The 17,644-nt window shown below is 35.8% G+C and overlaps 1 protein-coding gene across 4 annotated transcripts in view; it reads right to left on the bottom strand.

The window, feature by feature from the left end:
• Positions 1-612: 612 nt before the first annotated feature.
• DBT (dihydrolipoamide branched chain transacylase E2) overlaps positions 613-17,644 on the bottom strand; it is a 62,722-nt gene continuing 45,690 nt past the window's right edge. For all 4 annotated transcript variants that reach the window (XM_072644123.1, XM_072644122.1, XM_072644125.1 and 1 more), the window contains 4 exons: positions 8,261-8,338; positions 5,167-5,358; positions 3,998-4,069; positions 613-1,246 (listed from right to left, as the gene is read on the bottom strand). In XM_072644123.1, coding sequence (XP_072500224.1) covers positions 1,079-1,246; positions 3,998-4,069; positions 5,167-5,358; positions 8,261-8,338 — 510 coding nt within the window. In that variant the 3' untranslated portion in view covers positions 613-1,078. The remainder of the gene's footprint in view (positions 1,247-3,997; positions 4,070-5,166; positions 5,359-8,260; positions 8,339-17,644) is intronic.

Raw genomic sequence — 17,644 nt, forward strand, 5'->3', positions numbered from 1 at the left:
ACCAAAACCTGGGGAGAAGAGGGAAAGTCTGCATAGGGCAGAGAGCACCAGAGCTCAGCCTTGAAGAAGCGATAGTGAGGAGGTGGAGAACAGAGTCGAGAAAAAGATCTCAGGACAAGCAATCCAATGAGGAGCTCAGGTCAGCTGGGAAGCCCATTTTTCTAGAACCGCAAGTGCATGAGAGGGGAGAAGAGGAAGCTAATGGCAGATATCTCTCTTCTCCCAGTAAGGCACGAGACAAGGAGAGCAGAAAGGGTGTTAAGAAGAACTTTAGCTTTAGGAGAGATGGTTAGGTTTGGAAAAACTACTCTGGGGAGTGTGACAGTTAATTAGAGAAGAATAAAAGGGTTTCTGTGCAATAGCATAGCTGAGAGTAAGTTAACAAATTTGCAGTGGACCCAGTTAGCATAATTATATGACTTTCTCCAGTATCATATATATAGAAACAGAGAAGGCAGAGAGTGGGGATTCAGTTATAAAATATAATCTCAGGATTCCTTTAAGATCATTTCAGTTTCCCCCCTTTTAAGTTTTAAGGTAGTGTTTATAAAGGATGAGACATTTACAAGAATGAAAATAACTTTACTGAATAATAAAAGTCTACTGAACATCTTTAAAGATAAGCATAAGTGCACTTTATTTAAGAATTTGTATAATTAATACTAGGCAAAGAAATATTATTGTATATAAATTCCTTTTCCCAACCCTTAAGAGACAGTTAAAAAATATACTGAGATAGCACATGTAGATATTAGTTTTCATGTCAGTCTTAATGTCAGTCTTGTTGCTGTCATTATCCCTTACATTGAAGATCTCAGTACAATATTAAGATACTACACACATATCACACTCTATTTTGTAAAATTTGACAACCTTACGAGAGTGACAAATAAAGCTGCCCATTTAAATTTAAGAGCTGCAACATGGTAAGAAAGATTGGCATTTTACTATGGGATCTTGGTCATGAAATATAATCATTCACATAATAGGAACTTCAATAAGGAACATGTTCTAGCATAGCTAGGTTTTATACATTTTTCTGATGCCCAGAAAGTTGAAGGATGTTTCAAATCAATATTTATTTCAGTTCTAGTAGCATAGAAGCTGGATTTTCCAAGTAGGATTTCCATAAATTAGAGAAGCGGGCCACTGTAGCACCATCAATAATTCTATGATCAGCAGACCAGCTCACATTCATTATCTGTACTTTGATTAATTCACCTTTCTCATTAAACCGAGGTACACCCTAGAAATAAAAAGGGGGAAAAATTTTGCTCAGATTCCAAATTATGCAAAGCAGTTGTAGCTCCAAGGGCTATCTATGTCTCTTCTCTAACAGTGTCAGCCAAGTCTAACATGATGTGAGGCCATATGTTGGAAAACAAATCATTCATATCTATATGTATCATTCAAGGAATTTTTATTTTATATATTCTAATAAGTAGGGTATTTTAGTTAAGAGGGCATATTTCCTGTACTCACTGGGGGTTCTAAGCATTTTTTGTATTGTGGAACTCTAGTGAAGTTTATAGATCTCATCTTAAACTACTATTTTTAGCTGCATAAAATAAAATACAGAGAATTAGAAAGGAAGCCAATTATGTGGAAATGTAATGTGTTTATCCTTTGTTTTCGAAGAAGACCATGACAGCAGAGAAATAATGACATGATTTGCACTTGACTTTGTTTTGACTGAGGGAGGGCTGTGCAAGGTCACCAACCTCACTTTCTCCTCCTGAGCCATCTGGGTCCAGTGACCAGATATTCATCAAAGCATCAGGATGACTGGAGATGGCCCAGGATACAAAGGGAGACTTTGGCCTTTTTAGCCTGGTCTTTTCAGGTACTCATTTAGAGGGAGGTAACCCCCACTGAGTGAACAGGCCTCTTTTAAAAAGTAGTCAGGGAATGGTCCTTTTAACGAACAAAAGAGAAAAAAACGAAATCAAGCTGTGAGGAAAACAGAAACTGTTACTACTGATAATCACTCTAGTCCAGCCATTAAGTGGAGTTTGGGCAGGGACCTATTGTTGTCCAGCCTATGGGCTTCAGAGTGCACACTGGGTTTAAGGTTTTGGGAACAACAAGAAAGGAAGGAAGGAAGGAAGAAAGGAAGGAAGGAAGGAAGGGAGGGAGGAAGGGAGGGAAAGAGAGAGGGAAGGAGAGAGGGAAGGAGAGAGGGAAGGAAGGAAGGACATCTAGCCAGTCAATCCCAAAGGAACGGGTAGGGGCAGACAGAAGGGAGAGTATGAGCTGGGCTACCCAGTTAGCTGGGTCCCCACTCAAGCAGCTCGGTCTACTCACAGGTTGTGTTCATCCTTCGTTTTTGAAGAAGACTATGACATCAGAGAAATGATGACATGACTTACACTTGACTTTGTTTTGAGTGAGGGAGGGCTGTGCAAGATGACCAACCTTACTTTCTTCTCCTGAGCCATCTGGGTCCAGTGACCAGATATTCATCAGGATGACTGGAGATGGCCCAGCTATGGAAAGGAGTTAAGGGAAGGGGAAAGGAACTTAAATAACTAGAACTAGAAGGAAAATCTAGGAGTGTTTGGAGCAAGCTCATATCAGCTCATGAAGAATTTATACCCCAAAAATCTGTAAAATGAATACTAAAATTTTTAGCAGAGACATTTTAGAAATATATTAACCGTTACAAATTGGCTTGATTGTTCAGTTGATTATCTAGACTTGGATGGAGAAAATGTTAATAATGTAGATCAAACTTAAAAGTGTATCATATCCATTTCCTCCCCCTAACATTAAACATTCACCAGCACATCTCTGGAGAATACAAACTTCCCAGGTTGTGAAACAGAAAGGGAATAGGTTGGCTTCAGGTGGCTGTGTGAAGGTATCTGGAAGGGATTATCACTCCTTTCCATAAGGAGCTTAATTAATTTTCAATTAATGACTACGTCTCCTAAATTAGATAAAATGTGATCTATCTGTTCTACGTACTTGCACCTCCTGATGTCGTTTTTACCCATACAAATCCTTACACTTATAAGAGAACCCCTTTGAACTTAAGTAGTCTGATCTTTGGACAAAAGGCATCCCCAGGTGTGTATTTGAACAGTTTGGCAAGACATAAACTCTCCTGGGATAGCCTTTGAGAGTCCAGGGTCACCTAACATGACAAAAGGAGGTACTGGAGAAAGACCCTAAGACAGGTTGTTAATATATAGGTAAAAAAAAATTCTGCCTTATGTCCCACAAAACCTAATAGTAAAACTGTTCTGCATATTGGCCTTCTCCCCAACTTACAATAGGGGAATATCTTCACACTCTGATTGGTAGAGAGTAGAGAAACCTGCTAGACGGTTGCTAAACAAGGTCTGGGCTATTAGCAAATCACAAGGGTCATAGCTGAAGGGATGGTGACTGTCCCCCATCTCACCACTGGGGAAAGAAGAAGAGAAAGCAAGATTCTATTAGGCTGGAATCTACCTTACTCTCAGCCTGAAAAATCTCAAATATATAATTCTTATTTTTCTCCAAACACAGTAATAGTTAGGTTTTAATTACCACATTTTTTATCTTTACTTTAGTTCAACCTATCATATTGATATGGTTCTGGAAGAAAGAGTGAGGCTGATGATTTTGTGTAACTCTACTTCACTTAAATCCAATCCAGGCACAAGTCAAGGCATCACCCTGTGATTTCACTGATCCTCTTCAAAAACAAAGGCTGAACAACAACTTTTCCCTCTTCAGAAGAAGAAGAAGAAGAATTGTTAAGTATCCAAGGCTGGATCATTAGAATTAAGATGAAAGATGTAAAGGATGGAGGTTTGGCAGTACTAGACCACAAGTTAAACTATAAAGCAGAAAATATCAAAATATCTAGTACTGGCTAAGAAATGGAGGGTTATATCAGTGGAACAGAGTAAACATGCAATACAAAGTAATGACAAACACCACACTTTGTTTCTATCACTAACAAAAGGATTAAATTCAATTAGTGCTGATATTTCTCAGCTACTTATACCTTTATGGCTCCAAGAGCTCCAATTGCTACTTCTGGTGGCAATATCAATGGCTTGGCATAGGTACCGCCAATCTGAAAAAGAGAAAAGTATAGAAACTGGGATTTTAGAAAAAATACGCTTAAGACTTTTGAAGGTTTTTTATACTTATAACTTTACATTGTTAGATATATAGATATGATTTATAACCTCCATATTAACAAAAGGACTTGAGTTTGACAGAAGTAATTATTTTTCTATTTTATTAATAACCAATTATTAGTACTGGGATCCAAGTTTTTTTTTCTCTTTTTATTTCCTGATTCAGGGACAGGGCTTGCAGGTCAGCCAGTCTCTGAAGGCCAGGGATAATGATGAGACTGGCCCAATGTTCCAGGAGCATTCACCTCAATTTTGGGTGGGACCTTACCCAACTGGGAGCACTTATTTCTGATGAAAGTGTGAAGAGAATCTAATCTAGGTGAATTCCACCTCAAAAAGGTTCATGCCCCCCAAAGTTCAACTTAAGTGGCCTGGGTGGAGATGTATCCCTTTGTCTAGTTAGCAGGAGACAGGCAGCTGAGTCTCATTAGCAAGCAGTAGAAGGAGCTGAAGGCTTTCAGTTCATTATCCTATTTGAAAGTCTGTCTGCCCTCTCACTGATGGTTCACCAGTATGGATTGATATCCCCATCAGGGGTAGTCACTTTTCTAAATGTATTAAGCATTTGATGATTTCCATGTTTTGCTTTTGGTCACCAAGAAATAGCACTATCAATTTATTATTTACTAGCCTAATTAATAATTTCATTATTAATTTCATTATTATTAATTATTATTAATAATTTCATTATTAATTACTCAGAAACTTTGTTTCAGGCTTTTCATTAATCTCAAATTCAAGCCACATGAGGACCAGTTCAAAAAATTGGGGATGTGTAGTGTGGAGAAGAATTGGGCAGAAATGACAGCAGAATTTGAATATTTGAAAGGTTGTGTGTCTTAGAGAAGGAGAGGCATTCTACTTCACCCAGATGATTACTAGGAGCAATGGGTTAAAGTTGGCAAGAGATAAATTTAGTACTGCTATAAAGAAATACTTTTCAGGATTTATTTCTGATTTTGTCTGGTCAATTCTGAAACTTTGGGACTCAGTTTGTAAATATGAATATTTTAATTATTATAGTACTCACTGATCCAATGTTGGACAGCGTGAAAGTTCCCCCTGTAATATCAGCAGTTCCCAGCTGATTTGCAGAACCCAGTTTCTGTAGCCGATTTAATTCAATGGCAATTTCAAATAAACTACAGAGTTGAACATTTTTCACATTGGGGACAATAAGTCCTTTTTCAGTATCCATAGCAATTCCAATATTATGAGAAGCCTATAAAATAAAAATAGCAACAGTAGTTCTTTCACCAAGTTAACAACTGAATAACAAATTAGGTAAAGACTGATTTTACCTCCCTGTGTTCCCCTAAATGAGGGCTGCTTTTTTCCCCTTTACTCTCTATAATTCTGTTTATAAAAAAGCATTGTTTTTCTACCCTTATCCCAAATAACTGAATTTTAAAATAAAGTTTTAAGTCTATTTTAATTCCCCAGCCACTGAAACAAAATCACTTGCCTTAGAGATAGTTCCAAAATCTAAACTATATACTAGCTCTCAAACTGTATTATAAAGAGGTAATTATCAAAACAATCTGGTACTAGCTAAGAAATAGAGAGGTGGATCTGTGGAATAGATTTGTAGTAAATAAGTATAGTAATTTAGTGTTTGATAAACCCAAAGATCCAAGTTTTTGACGAAAACTGGAAAAAGAATATGACAGCATCTCACACTATACACTAAGATAAGTTTAAAAGAGGTACATGATTTAGATATAAAGGGTAATACCATAAACAAATTAGGAAAGTATGGAATAGTTTACCGGTCAAATCTATGGCTAAAGGAAGAATCTAGGACCAAACAGGATATGGAGAGCATTACAAAATATAAAATTTTGAGTATATAAAATTAAAAATTTTGCATGAATAAAATAAAATCAGAAGGAAAACAAAAAACCGGGGAAAAATTTTTACAGCAAGTATCTCTGATAAAGGCCTCATTTCTCAAACTAGAGAGAAATGAATCAAAGGTATAAGAACACAAGTCATTCCCCAAATAACAAATGATCAAAGGATATGAAGAGGCAGTTTTCAGATGAAGTAATCAAACTATCCATAATCTTATAAAAATGTTCTAAATTGGAGAAATGCAAATTAAAACAACTCTGAGGTACCATCTCTCACATCTATCAGATTACAGAGAAGGAAAATGATAAATGTTGGATGGGATGTGGGAAAGCTGGGACACTAATGCACTATTGGTGGAGTTGTGTTGATCCAGCCATTGTGGAGAACAATTTGGAATTATGCCCAAAAGGTGATAAAACCATGCATATCCTCTGACTGAGCAATACCACTACTAAGTCTATGTCTCAAAGAGACTTTTTTAAAAAAGTAAAAAGAACCTATTTCTACAAAAACATTTTTAGCAACTCTTTCTGTAGTGGCAAAGAATTAGAAATTGAGGGGATGTCCATCAACTGAGGAATGGCTAAACAAGTTATAGTTTATGATTGTAATGGATTTTATTGTGTTAAAAGAAATGATGAGCAGGCTGATTTCAGAAAAACCTGGAAAGACTTATATGAACTGATACAGAATGAAGTGAGCAAAACCAGAACATGGTACATAATAACAGGAATACTGTACTATGAACAACTCTGAATGACTTAGCTATTTTCAGCAACACAATATCCAAAAGACTCATGATGAAAAATGCTATCCATTTCCAGAGAAAGAACTGATGTTGCCTGAATATGAACCAAAGCATACTATTTTTCACTTATTTTGGTCAGTTTTCTTCCACAAAATGACTAACATGGAAATGTTTTGCATGATTACACATGTATAACCTATATCAGATTGCTTACTGTCTCAGCAAGGGGGAAGAAGGAAAGATAGAATTTGGAAGTAAAAAAAAACTCCAACAAATGTTAAAAATGGTTTATACATGTAACTGAGGATAAAAATTTATTTTTAAAAAATAAAGGGGGAGATTTTCTGTGCATTGAACATTTCAGAGATGACTCCCTAACAACTTTAACAGTTCTAGGACTGATCTTTCCTCTTACAGGAAAGAGAGGATTAAATATATGACACTGAAACTAGAGGAGCAAAACGGAATAAAATCACAACATAGAGAAATAAAAGGTCTGAATTTTGCCTTCCACTCTTACTATGAGTATTTTAGATGGTACAGTCCAATGGGAAGCAGTCTGCCCCTCTAACCTCGAGTTCGTTTTCCTTCTGAGATGGGGAGAGACTGGGCCCTCAGAGGATTATACAAGTCTAGATAAAAAAGAGAGTCATCACAATATTGGGGATTTGTCTCCCCACTATAATCAAAATAACTCTCCTTCCAAGGGAGTATAAAACAAAGATGAGTGGCATAAGTCTGGAAGATTGAACTGACCCCAAAAGAAGAGGAAGGGGAGGCAATTAAAACCCACTAGGGAGAGAAATGGAACCATTTTGACTATGAGCTACTGGGATTCCTTTATGTTGCTTTTTTCCCTTCATTTTCTATGGGGTGAAATCAAAGTTGTCATTTTTTTTTAAAAAAATCCAAACCAGACATGTTACCTTATCAGCTAGTTTTCTTACACAAGTAAACATTGGTTTTGCCTACAAATTTCTTTGTGCCAATGCTTTGGGAATGTTTTAATGAAGTGTGTGTGAGAGTGAGTGTGTGTGTGTGTGTGTGTAAATTTGATACTGCCTTTTTACACTAGAAGTAATTTTTTTAAAAAGCACTTTCATCACAAATCTAACAAAAGCATTAGAGTTTACCTACAGGAGATGAAATTAAATCAAGTTACTCAGTGAAAGACAACCCGTATCTTGCCTCTTCAAAGTAGACTGTTTTAGGTTTTTGCTTTTTTTTAGAAATTCTTAGAAATTGATTTTTGGAGGCTTCTTTTACAAATTAAATAAATCATTTCCCTCCAGTGTCCCTCCCTTTGCCTCAAAGTACTTATCTATCTCATGCACTGATAAAAACAAAAGTTCCTTAAAGTAGTAAAGCTTTATTTCCAAACAACATGATGGATTTTCCCCCCATATTCTTTGTTTCCTTCCTTAAAAACATTTATCAAAGGTATGCTGTCTGCAGTTTTCAAATATAAACAAGTTTAAGCCACTTGTTATTGGAGGACTAGTTTAAGTAGTACTGAACAAACCTTATATGTTATATTCTGGCAGTTTTCATCCACTGAAGCATTGAGGATAGGAAATTGCAATAATCCCAAAGATGCAGCCTGGTAAACGGGAAAAAAATGCCACCATTAGTCATTTAAATTGGCTGTGAAGAAGAAGAGGGGAAAAAAACCCCAAACCTTTTTTTTTATCTTGGGTCTAATTTCAGGCCTACACCAACAGGTGACACTGATCTCAAATGTAAACTTCTGATCTTAGAGAATGAGAAAGCCCTAATCATTCAAGAAATAAAGACAACGTAGTCAGTCAGTTTTTGAACGTCAAAGGGGCTGAAGATGAGAGACAGAAAAGGACAGACCTCTAGGGAAGCAAAGATAATTTCTAAAATCTAAGACATCCTTCATATAAATAAAACATTGAGAATTCTATGTATGTAACACTTTTTTGAAAGAAGAGTTTCAGCCTAGGTGATATTTGAACCCTCTGGATTGGCATGGATTGTCATGACCAAGGAATTGATCTCTAAGTGGCCACTCTCCTAGTGGTGAGCCTCTCTATACTTACCTTGCTGGATCCTCAAAAAGGAGTCTATCACAAGGATGTGAATTAAAGCCTTTCCAGGATGGAAAAACCTATAATAACTCTGAATGGGCTCTCAGAAACTGCAATAAAAACACACAAAAAGAAGCAAAAATTCCAGGAAACTTAACAAGAATGCTAATGATAAAAATAGTAAACAAAAACAAAAAAGAAGCAAAAATTCCAGGAAACTTAACAAGAATGCTAATGATAAAAATAGTAAACAAAAATACCAAATAGTAAACAAAAAAAAAGTACTGAAACTGCATCAACAATAGCATCAAAAAAAAAAAGGGCAGGAATACCTTGGTACAATAAAATAAATAACAGAAAAAGAAAGGAATTAAAAGAAATGGAATGTGCAAAGAAACACAAGAGGAAATAAGTGAAGAGCTAGAAATACCTGATAGTGAATTTCAACCTGATTTAGAAATTATCATGGAAAATATGACATTAATGGAAGACATTAAACACAAAATTAGTAAATTGATGACCAGAAGAACGGAAGAAAATTATGAAAAATAAACCTATAAACTAATATGATTAGAAAAATACTGGTAATTAATACAAATGAAAGTGATGGATCTGGAGAAGAGATGAAGATTTCAATTCTACAGAATTTTGAAAAAGATAATAATCTGGTCATTATATTCCAGGAAACTGTACAAGAAAACTTCCTAAAGTATGGAAGATGTCATAATAATTAAAATAGAGAATCAATCCATAGAACACTAATAAGAACCCTACATTCAGCTCATCCAAACACAGCACACATCAAGAGCTATGACAACAAAGAAAAAATCCTTCTGTTCAAAAATCAGGTTATTTATCCAAAAAAACCTATAAATTCAAACCTAATAAGATTTTTCTATAAGAACAAGAATCGACAGAAGAAAATGAGTTAGAATAAGTAAAGGAGAATATGAGGTTCAACCCCAGAATCTATTTCCTTGCAAAACTAAGTACTCTCATTGAAAATAAAAGATCACAGGGTTTATTTAATTCAAGAATAGTTTGAGTAACTTCTGGAGAAAAGATCTAGCTTCAGAGTTGTTGCAGACAACTAGACAGCGAGGGTAAACAAGAGGTTCCTAAAAAAATTCATGAAAAAAAGTTTGAAAATAAAAATAAGAAAAGAGAAGGGGGAATGGAAATACAATAAAAAAACTTTTCAAGAAGGCTTTGAGAAAATACCCATGAGACTTAGAATACTTTTTAACCTGTTACTTCAGTGCATTCAACAAAGGATTAAAAAATAACTTAGGTACTGTTGTTTTATTTAAGTGGAATGAGAAAAGGAAAAAAGGAAGGAATGATGGCAAAAAAAAAAATCACATGGAGTAATAAAGATAACATGAAAGGCAGTATAGTATAGCTCTGTAGAGAGCTGGCTTTCTAGTCTCACGTTCAAGTACTACCTTTGTCACATATTGGCTGAGTAGCCTTAGGGCAAGCCACAGAATTACTCAGCACTCTCAGTGCATTCTCTGAGACTATAAGTCGCAGAGAATGTACCAATTTACATTCACAGAAGAAGATGCTCTTCACTGGAAGCTCTTGCCCCAATGAAATTATAGTCTACAAAAAAAAAAGAACGATGTAAAGGCAAATACTTATATGAATAGGAGGAGACAGGCTGATCTTGCCACAAAACTATCTTTAACAAAGGATGCTGGGATCTGTTATAAATTAAAGAGTAATATAAAACAAATGAACTTAGTTTAGTTTTTTGGTTAAGCTCAGAAAGAATTAAAATTAGTAAAATAATGAAAAATGAATTCCTTTCTCACAAAATGAATAACACAATAAATAATTAAGAGGTAAGTCAAATTTAACAATCATAATTTTGAATATAAATGAACTGACTTCTCTTAGAAAAAGATAAAGTTATAGAGTGGATTGAAAATACAATTCAATAATGTTACCCATAGAAAACAACATTTCTAATGTCATAAATTCAAAAAGCAAAGAGAGATTTAAGAAAAAGTAAATTTTATCATGCTATAGCTAGCTCAAGAAAATTTTGAGCTGCACCAATGATACTACGATTAAATTACAAATCTTTAAGATAAATAAGGATAATGCTTAAAGGTATCACTGATGAGACTTTAAGAATCTCGAATAGGTCATTTGAATCATCAAATAATACAGTACTTAAATTGACAAAGAAAAAACTAAGAATTTCCCCAAGAATAAATAAATAGAAAGTTAATAGGATATTTTCATACTCTGCTGATACAATGAAAACAAAAATAAAGCAAGGTGACAGCTTGAATAGAGTGCTGAAACTGATTTTGACAGACATGGGTAAAGCTGAATGGACTAAACAGGTGATATATACTTTTTTTATGTATTTAAATTTATTTATTTAAGTTTTCAACATTCATTTCCACAAAATTTTGGGTTCCAAATTTTCTCCCCATTTCTCCCCTCCCCCCATGCTGAGCATTCTAATTACCCCTATCACCAATCTGTCCTCCCTTCTAACATCCTTCCCTTCCCTTATCCCCATCTTCTCTTTTGTCCTGTAGGGCAAGATAACTTTCTATACCCCATTTCCTAGTTGTATGCAAGAACAATACTCAAAGTTGTTCCTAAAACTTTGAGTTTCAACTTCTCTTCCTTCCTCCCTCCCTCCCCACCCATCCCCATTGGGAAGGCAAGCAATTCAATAAAGGCCACATCTGTGTAGTTTTGCAAATGACTTCCGTAATAGTGGTGTTGTGTAAGACTACCTATATTTCCCTCCATCCTATCCTGCCCCCCATTTCTTCTATTCTCTCTTTTGATCCTGTCCCTCTCCAAGAGTGTTGACTTCTAATTGCTCCCTCCTCCCATCATGCTCCCCATCCTGCTTATCCCCTTCTCCCCCACTTTCCTGTATTGTAAGATAGGTTTTCATACCAAAATGAGTGTGCATTTTATTCTTTTCTTTAGTTGAATGTGATGAGAGTAAGCTTCATGTTTTTTCTCTCACCTCCCCACTTTTTCCCTCCACTGAAAAGTCTTTTACTTGCCTCTTTTATGATAGATAATTTGCCTCATTCCATTTTTCCCTTTCTCTTCCCAATATATTTCTCTCTCACCCCTTAAATTCATTATTTTAAGATATGATCCCATCCTATTTGACTCACCCTGTGCTCTCTGTCTTTCTCTCTCTCTCTATGTGTGTGTGTGTGTGTATGTGTGTGTATGTGTGTGTGTATGTGTGTGTGTGTGTGTGTGTGTGTGTAATCCCACCAACTACCCAGATATTGAAAAAAGTTTCAAGAGTTACAAATATTATCTTTCCATGTAGGAATGTAAATAGTTCAACTTTAGTAAGTTCCTTATGATTTCTCTCTGCTGTTTACCTTTTCATGCTTCTCTTGATTCTTTTGTTTGAAAGTCAAATTTTCTTTTCAGCTCTGGTCTTTTCATCAAGAATGCTTGAAAGTCCTCTATTTCATTGAAAGACCATTTTTTCCCCTGAAGTATTATACTCAGTTTTGTTGGGTAGGTGATTCTTGGTTTTAATTCTAATTCCTTTGACTTCTGGAATATCATATTCCACTCCCTTTAATCCCTTAATGTAGAAGCTACTGGATCTTGTGTTATCCTGATTGTATTTCCACAATACTTGAATTGTTTCTTTCTAGCTGCTTGTAATATTTTCTCCTTGACCTGGGAACTCTGGAATTTGGCCACAATGTTCCTAGGAGTTTCTCTTTTTGGATCTCTTTCCAGTGGTGATTGGTGGATTCTTTCAATATTGATTTTACCCTCTGGTTCTAGAATATCAGGGCAGTTTTCCTTGATAATTTCATGAAAGATGATGTCTAGGCTTTGTTTTTGATCAAGGCTTCCAGGTAGTCCCATAATTTTTAAATTGTCTCTCCTGGATCTATTTTCCAGGTCAGCTGTTTTTCCAATGAGATATTTCACATTATCTTCCATTTTTTCATTATTTTGGTTTTGTTTTGTGATTTCTTGGTTTCTCACAAAGTCATTAGCTTCCATCTGTTCCATTCTAATTTTGAAAGAACTATTTTCTTCAGTGAGCTTTTGAACCTCCTTTTCCATTTGGCTAATTCTGCTTTTGAAAGCATTCTTCTCCTCATTGGCTTTTTGAACCTCTTTTGCCAATTGAGTTAGCCTATTTTTCAAGGTGTTATTTTCTTCAGCATTTTTTTGGGTCTCCTTTAGCAAGGTGTTGACCCACTTTTCATACTTTTCTTGCATCTCTCTCATTTCTCTTCCCAGTTTTTCTTCCACCTCTCTTACTTGATTTTCAAAGTCCTTTTTGAGCTCTTCCATGGCCTGAGACCACTGAATATTTATTTTGGATGTTTGGGATACAGAAGCCTTGACTTTTATGTCTTTCCCTGATGGAAAGCATTGTTTTTCCTCATCTGAAAGGATGAGAGAAGATATCTGTTCACCAAGAAAGTAACCTTCTATAGTCTTTTATTTTTTTTCCCCTTCTTGGGCATTTTCCCAACCAGTTACTTGACTTTTGGGTCCTCTGTCAAGAGTAGGGTATATTCTGGGAATCTGTAAGATCTCAGTTCCTCCAAGGTGGCACAATCAAGAGTGTACACTGGTCTGGGAGTAGACAGAGATTTTTGTGCCCAGAATCTTAGCAGATTCCTCTCCACAGCCACCTGGCCTCCAGTCCCACTGCCATTCGGTATGAGATAAAGATCAGCTCCCTCAAGGCCTCTACACAGTGCTGAGGTAAAAGTCAGCTCCTCAGTGCCCCCAGGGGTTTTTCGATCCAACAATGGATGCAGGCTGCCGCCTCCCCAATGTGGCCTCTGTGGCCGCTGCCTGAGGCCAGAGCTATGGTAAGGCCCTTCTCCCTTCCCGGCCAGCTGAAAAAACCCTGTCACTGACCTTCGGCACCTTTGGGTTGAGGGATCTATGAACCCGCTGCTGCTGCTGCAACTGGAGATTCTGCCCCTGAGGTGTCCTCCTCCCAGAGCTGCGCCACAAAGCCAAGGCTAGGCTGGGCTGGGCTCTGCTCCGTGTCTGGTGCAACAGACATTACCGGTGAGCCTTTCAGGTCACCCTGGGCTGGAAATCTCTTCCACTCTGTTGTTCTTCACTTCTGCTGCTCCAAAATTTGTTGAGAGTCACTCTCTACAGGCATTTTATGGGCTGTGTGGGGACAGCCTGCATTTGTGTGTCTTTCTACTCTGCTATCTTGGCTCTGCCTCAATATATACATTTTTCAAATACAAATGAAACATTCACAAAACTAATCAAAATCTAGCTTATGGAGAAGTTACAGTCAAATTCACAAATTTTGTAAATTTAAGGATTATAATAAAATAAAACTGAGGTGCAGGCCTAAATGGAAATTTTAGAAGCATTTATTACATGCAGCCTGTGTTAAAAAATTATTGAAATAAAGAGATTACTTCAAAGATAATGACATCATAAACACAAGATACCAAAATTTATGTGATTCAAAGATTTTATAGTCCAAAATGCCTAATTAAAACAACAAAAATCAAATGAGCTGTTTGCATTTACTAAAATCATAAAAATGAAGTAACATACCAAAAGAAATTGTCAATATTACTTAAATTAATTTAGAAACTTAACATACCTCAAGTTAGTGGAATACATAAAATTTATATTGAAAAACAAAGAGAGAAAAATAACAAGAAGAACTATGGAGGAAAAATCAAGAGTAAGGAGAAGTTGCACAGGTGATAACTATTTGGTACTAGATGAAAAAGTAAATTAATGGAGCGAATAGAAAATCTAGTATTAAAATCAAAAGAATACAATTTATTATTGTTTGATAAACTTAAGATTACAAAACATTGCAAAAGAGATCATTTTTCAAAAATGTTTCTTTTGTAAATTACACAGAAATATGATGAAAAAATGGGGATTAAACCCACAATTTCATGTCCTTCATTTCAACTACCCATGATGATGTCAGATAAGGTAATTCTCTTCTCAACCTGCTATATAGTCTTTAAGATAATTCAAATAACATCACCCTGCAAACTATCCAGGAAATGAGCCTGTTTCAATTTAGCTAACCTTATCATTATGTAATAGACATATAGTCAGTCTCTGAGTTCATACCTGAGGTCTGTTCAAGTTGCTATGACTTACACAATCTTATGTTCTTCTGGCATAGCCCTGGAAACCTCAAGGTTACCTCCATCTTATGATGAATCATTGGTGCTGGCTCACATCATATAATTTAGCAAAAAGTGTATCAATGATGTAAATATAGTTGTAATACGCACACAAAACATTAATTTTCCTTCCTTTTAATCTCAATTGTGGAGAAAAGGAAAATGCTTACCTACCAAACAGACATTTACTTCAACGACCTGTAACTTCATTAGGGAGGACCACTACTTTCTCATCAATACAGATCTCCACTGTACAATTCTATACTCATTAGAATGACAAAGATAGTTAAATATTATAAAATTAAACTTAGCTGTGGGAATGGGAAATTGGCATTGTTACACTTTTGGTGGTGCTGTAAACTTAATCATTTTGGAAAACAATTATCTAGCAATGTATGATATGAGCCTTTTTGGCCTACTGTTCTCATTTACTAGGATTATAATCTAAGTAAGTTAGTTAAAAGGGAAAAGAAGACCTTTCTGTTAAAAAATATTCCTAGCATTTTTTTTCTAATAGTGAAAGGCTAGAAACACTCTATGTGTCCAATGGCTATGGAATGCCTGAATAAATTGTTGTGTATTAATGTCATGTAAGAAATGTACAATATAATGCACCACAACAAAAGTATGGAGAATATAAAGAAATATGGAAAGCCCTGGGAAGTGACAGAGTGAAAAAAGTAGAACCAGTATCACACACACTGATAACCACATAAAATATGATAAGGACAACCAAATAAATACACAGAAGAAAATAATTTGGAAGGGAAAACAAGTAAATAAGATGTTAGTTTTAAAATATTTTATTCAAGTTAACGTACATATTTTTTTCCTTTTAACCATTTCTGACTTCTTGGAATTCATATACAGCTACCACCCTAATTTACGTCCTTGTCAAGTCTTACCTGAACTACTGTCTAGTGTAACTTTCACACAGTTACTAAAATAATCTACCTAACGCAGATTTAAACATATCACTGCCCTGCTTAAAATCCTTTACTGGCTCTCTCCATTGCCTCTAGGATAAAATATAAAGGCATTTAAGGTCCTCTACAATTCAGCACCTCCCTACCTCATTCCAGACAAAACTAGACTGTTTCTTGGCTGATTGTGTGTCCACTTTCAAAGAATGTACTTCCTCTACATCTTCACCTTACCTAATAGCTTGTTCTCCCTTCAACATTCACCTCAACTGTCAAGTACTTGATGAAGCCTCTCCTGATCCCTTTACTTCAGCTTCAAGTTCTCTCTATGTATCTCTTTGTCTCTGTACCACATATGCCTGTCTCTGTGTGTATCTATGTATGTCTCTGACTTTGTGTGTGTGTGTGTATATATGTATCTATACATATATATATATACATATCTATATATATTTATATCTATATCTTTGTAGGTCACTATGTGAGTGTATGCCTCTGAGTATGTGGGTGCCTCTGTCGCTGACTCTTAAATTTACTAGAATACTTTGGTCATGATCTCTCATTTCATCTGATCACAAATGTCTCTTTTGTATATCTCCCAAATATAATACAGTGTAAGATCCTTGAAGTCAAGAGCTGTGTCATTATTTACATAGCTTTGTATCCCTAGCATCTAGCACAGTGCCTAATACACGGTAGTCACTTAATGTTTGTTAAACGGAATAATTTTATGGATGATTTTATTTTTATTTTGACTTTTTGTTTAATGGTTAGTAAAGTGATAATCAATTTTTTTAGAAGAACTAACTGGCAAAAAAAGTTAATCTCTGTTGCAACAACGAACTTTGAAGTCTCAAATAGCAGTAAAGGGGCTTTTCAAATGGCACGATGGCAAGGAACAGTATCTTATCCAACCTCTGTATGTCTTCCAGGACAATTCTGTAACAGTAGGTATAGATTGTTAATAAGTGTTTGAATTGGAATTGTGAAATTAGGTTTTCAAGAGTCAATGATAACAGAGGATAATTTACTTAGTTGCACACACTCAAAGTGAACATAGGGCATGAGAAGTTTAAGACATTCATTTCCAAGCTTGAGAAGTCCCTATTTCCTTTCCCTCTCCCTCTCTGTTTTCCAGTTTCATTACCTTCAGTGTCTTCCTCTAAGAGGTAATGAGGGAAACTAATTAAGACCAACATAAAACTAATTTTAACTAAATCAAGTTTAATTAGTTGAATTAAATTTCACTGAGTCAGTATTTGAAATGCAAACAACAAATACTGAGTCATATTATTTTAACTCCAAGGTTTACCAGAATAAGTAAGCATTGTATAATGGAAAGCACAATGGTAGCAGTCAGCACTTACATAGCACTTTAAGGTTAGTAAAGTGCTTAGATCCTCACAGTGAGCCTATGAGGCAGGTGCTATTATTATCCTCATTTTATACATGAGGAAACTGAGGCTGAGAAATCAAGTGACTTGCCCAGGGACATATAGTGAGTATCTGAGGCAGGATTCAAACTCATGTCTTCTTGACTTCACATGCAGTTGTTTCTCCTCTTTGTCACTATGCTGCCCCCACCAACAAACCTTTTATACTGACTCTGCCAGTTGCTGGGTGACCAAGGGCAAATCAGTTAACCTTTCCTGCCTTCAGTGTTCTCATCTGTAAAATAAGAGGGACAAACTCTAAGATCCCATCTAGTTCTAACATTATGTGGGTTCTCATAGTTTCAGTTTTCACTTCCATGTAGATGATCTGC

This window comes from Notamacropus eugenii, chromosome 2 (assembly GCF_028372415.1).
Source record: "Notamacropus eugenii isolate mMacEug1 chromosome 2, mMacEug1.pri_v2, whole genome shotgun sequence".
In the NCBI taxonomy this organism is placed as follows: domain Eukaryota; kingdom Metazoa; phylum Chordata; class Mammalia; order Diprotodontia; family Macropodidae; genus Notamacropus; species Notamacropus eugenii.